Source organism: Macadamia integrifolia, chromosome 10 (genome assembly GCF_013358625.1).
Source record: "Macadamia integrifolia cultivar HAES 741 chromosome 10, SCU_Mint_v3, whole genome shotgun sequence".
In the NCBI taxonomy this organism is placed as follows: Eukaryota; Viridiplantae; Streptophyta; class Magnoliopsida; order Proteales; family Proteaceae; genus Macadamia; species Macadamia integrifolia.
Genome location: NC_056566.1, coordinates 29,790,930 through 29,794,797, shown reverse-complemented (window position 1 = coordinate 29,794,797; position 3,868 = coordinate 29,790,930). Strand labels below are relative to the sequence as shown.

The following is a 3,868-nucleotide window of genomic DNA, read 5'->3' as shown; positions in this document are numbered from 1 at the left end:
GGCGTTGTAAATTACCCTTTATTTATTTATTTTTTAAGAATTATTAGAACTGAATGTAGTGTGGTTGGGGCCAAGCCAGATCCTCTTCAACGCACCTAAGTTATTTTAGCCATCAAATACGCATTGAAGAGGGTAGAGCCTAGAGGATTGGAGAGGACGTAGGGCCATGAGCCCATGAGATTATTTAAATTTGGAATTTGAGATCATAGATATAGCATGCCTTATCTTAAATTCCTATGACATTGTAGATGTCACCCGGGAATAGAATAATGTTTCTCCTTCTTTTTTTTTTTTTTTTTTTTTTCAGGTAGAAGAATAATTGAAGGTGAAAGATTATTTGTACGAACAAGTCAACAAAGTAAAAATAAAATAAAAAGGTACTTCTTAACTGATCACCATGTCCTAACTAGCTATTGGGCTTCTCTCTCTCTCTCTCTCTGAAGTCTTCCACTTTCATCATCTTTGTTCTTTCCATTTTTCTCTTACTGCCTCTTCTTCATCGACCCCCTTTCACCACTTGATCTACAGCTCCTATTCTCCCATCTTCATTCAAAAGTTGCCCTTGTGTTTCGACAAGCCTTTTTAGCAGTTTCGATCCTCTTTATACAAAGATACAACACTCCAATTTATAGCTTTAATCTCTTCCTCTATATTATCTCCAAAAAATTTGAGTCAGATCATTGTTTCCATTTCCCACTTTTCAATCTTCTCATGGATTTCTTTGGGCCATTTGTAAGTGTAATTGACACATATCTTATTGTTCCCATTGCTCGACAGATAAAATATTTGAGAAACTCCAAAGAAAATTTAAATGGCTTGCAAACAGTAGTTCGAGATCTGAAAGCAAGGAGGAAGGATGAACAAAGCAGTCTAAAAGCATCAGAAAACGCTGGACAAGTGGAGACTAATGTAGCAAGCAACTGGTTCAAGGCCGTCCAAAAAATTGAACTGGAAGCTGATGTCATAAAAAAGGAGTATAATGAAAGGACGTATGCAGGGGGTTGGTGTGTGAACTGCTGGTCACTCTACAAATTGAGCAAGTGGTCTGTAGATCTTAAGTTAAAGGCTGATCATAGGCTCAGTGAACAATTTGTTGTGGCAAGGGTGCCTTCTCCAAAGTCTGTGATAGAGATGCCAACTGATCCGATAATAGAGAACCAGCAATCGGCTCATTGCAAGCTGCTACAGATGCTTGATTGCATAGGTGACTCTGATCGACGTTTTGGCATCATTGGAGTGTATGGTATGGGGGGAGTGGGTAAAACCACTCTGGCCAGAGAAGTAAACAATCACTTCGTAAAGGATTCTTGTTTTGAGACCGTGATAATGGTCAGGGTGTCTGCCACTCCCAACATACCTAGTATCCAAACCACAATCTGTAAGCGCCTCGGATTACCAGATAATAATGATGCTGATGCATTGTACGAAGCACTAAAGAAGAAGAAATTTCTTCTAATTTTGGATGATGTGTGGTGCAAACTAAAACTTGAGGATGTTGGAATCCCTCACCCAACTCGAAGCAATAGAGGGAGCAAGATCCTAGTGACCAGCCGGAGTAAAGATGTGTGCACTGATATGGGTGCCAGAAAAACAATAAAAGTGCAGCCATTATCTGAAGACGAGTCGTGGGAGCTCTTCGTTGAAGTAGCTGGTGAACATGTTGGTGCCGATGGCATAGAGTGCTTTGCTGAAAAACTGGTTGGAAGGTGTAAGGGTCTCCCTCTTGCAATTGTCACTGTGGGTCAGGCAATGGCTAATCGACATGGGGTTGGGGAGTGGGCAAATGCGGTAAGGGAAATGGAACTATCAGCCACAAAACTTCGAGGTATGATAGATGAAGTATTCATTCCTTTAAAATTTAGTTTTGATAGATTGGAGGATAATATGCTTAGGAGTCTTTTTCTTTATTGTGCCTGCTTCCCTGAAGACCATAACATAAGCCAAGATAATATATTGGATTATTGTGTTGGAGAAGGATTGTTAGATATATTAGGTAGCCTAACAGCTGCCAGGAATAAAGGTGAGGCTCTGATAGGAAGCTTGAAAATTGCTTGCATGTTAGAAGATGGAGAGGAGAAAGATAGTGTGAGGATTCATGATGTGATGCGGGAGCTTGCATTTTGGATTACATCATCTTCGGTGTCTGATGGTAATCTCAAGTTCTTGATATGGATAGGTGAAACATTTAAAGAGGCACCGCAGGCTCATGAGTGGGTAGATGCAACAAGGATTTCATTAAGGGATACCCAAATAAGGGAGTTGCCAGAGTTGGAAGAGAAGTGCCGAAAATTAACCACTTTGCTGCTCAGGAATAATGAGAACCTCACTGCTATTCCCCCAATAAATTTCTTGCAACACATGGATAATCTCACTGTACTTGATCTTTCTAACTCAGAGAAATTGGAATATCTCCCAGATTCCTTGTCAGGTTTGGTGAATCTTCGGGTGCTTAGGTTAAGATTTTGTGAAAGATTAAGAGAATTGCCTACAGTGGGAATGCTCCGACAGCTCCAAGTTTTAGACTTGGGTTTTTGTAGTTTTGAGTTAGACCTGCAAATCATGGGAGGTACTATGAGTAATTTAAGATACTTGGATATGGAATGGAGTGGAGTTTCAATTCCAGTGGGGGTAATTTCTCGATTGCAGAAATTGGAGGAATTGAAATTGTGTCTAGCGGATAAAATAAAATGGAGGGTGAGTGGTTTTGGCGATGATGAAAAATGGGATGGGAACCATGGGATGGGTGAGTACTGCTCATCTATTATTGATGTGGAAGAGTTGTTCCAGTTGACTTATTTAACATGTCTTTCTATTTCCTTTCAAGATATCACTATTTCTGATTGGTTCAAACCTTTGGCCAACAAGATTTAGGCATTGTGGTTGGGACGTTGTATAATCGTAAAACAAAATGCTCTACAAGCACTCAATGAATCCCAAAATCTAGACTACTTAAGAATTGAGGATTGCTTGGGTGTGACATGTGTGCCCACTAGTGTTGAAGGTGAAGTTGTAATACAAAATTGTGAAGATTTGGAGGTGCTGTTGGATGGAGTGGAGGAGGATTCCTTTAAGTGGTTACACCTGAGAAGATTGCCAAAATTGAAAAGGATACGTGGTAGTCTCGCACCACTAAATTGCTTTGCTCAACTATGTGGGTTACAAATAGAGGAATGCAATAACTTGAAGATGATCTTCACCAAGGGAATGCCACGTCTGTTCACCAACTTGAAGGATATTGAAGTTCACGATTGTGAGAGAATGGAAGTAATAATTGAGGAAGAAGAAGAAGAAGAAGCTGCTGGTGTCATCTCACCATTCCCAAGACTAAATACATTATGGCTATTTAACCTACCAGCACTAACTGAAGTGTGCACCAATCACATCTTGTATTGTCCCCTTATAAATTGGGTGAGGGTTGAAAACTGTGAGAAGTTAAAGAAGAATCCTCTCAACATACGAAATGCAGACGGTTTACTCGTCATCGAGGAGGAGAAAAAATCTTGGAGAAAAGGCAGTAAGGTCATGGAAGAGGAAATTCAAGCATCATCATCTATGTGAGTATCACAAGAGAGAAACCAATATTATTTCTGGGTTTCTTTAAATTGATTCGCTGCTCTGTTCAGTGCTCTCATCTGTTAAGTTTGTCTCGAATTCTTGACCCGTTTTGAAGATTGACCCGATCCGACATATTTTGGTGGCGACCCGAATGGGAATTTTTCTAAGATCTGTATCGGCCCAAGCCCGGAGCCCATCACTGATCTCGTATCTCGTATGGGGGTGCGGGGGCGTAGCCCCCGCGGTATGGTTCGACCGGATCGACTGCGACCCGATGGGTCGAACCGCTATTTGGAATATATATATAATGTAC

General features: G+C 40.7%; 1 protein-coding gene across 1 annotated transcript; it reads left to right on the top strand.

The window, feature by feature from the left end:
• The first annotated feature begins 711 nt into the window (after positions 1 to 711).
• On the top strand, positions 712 to 3,623 carry LOC122092375 (disease resistance protein RPS5-like). The gene is made up of 2 exons (XM_042662686.1): positions 712 to 2,856; positions 2,962 to 3,623. Exons 1-2 carry the CDS (start codon positions 712 to 714, stop codon positions 3,556 to 3,558), a joined length of 2,742 nt encoding a protein of 913 aa, XP_042518620.1. The 3' UTR covers positions 3,559 to 3,623.
• The last annotated feature ends 245 nt before the right edge of the window (positions 3,624 to 3,868 follow it).

Coding starts and splice junctions, on each gene's coding strand:
- LOC122092375 (XM_042662686.1), top strand. CDS start 712: ATGGATTTCTTTGGGCCATTTGTAAGTGTAATTGACACATATCTTATT. Junction 2,857..2,961: donor CTGATTGGTTCAAACCTTTG/GCCAACAAGATT, acceptor TTAAGAATTGAG/GATTGCTTGGGTGTGACATG.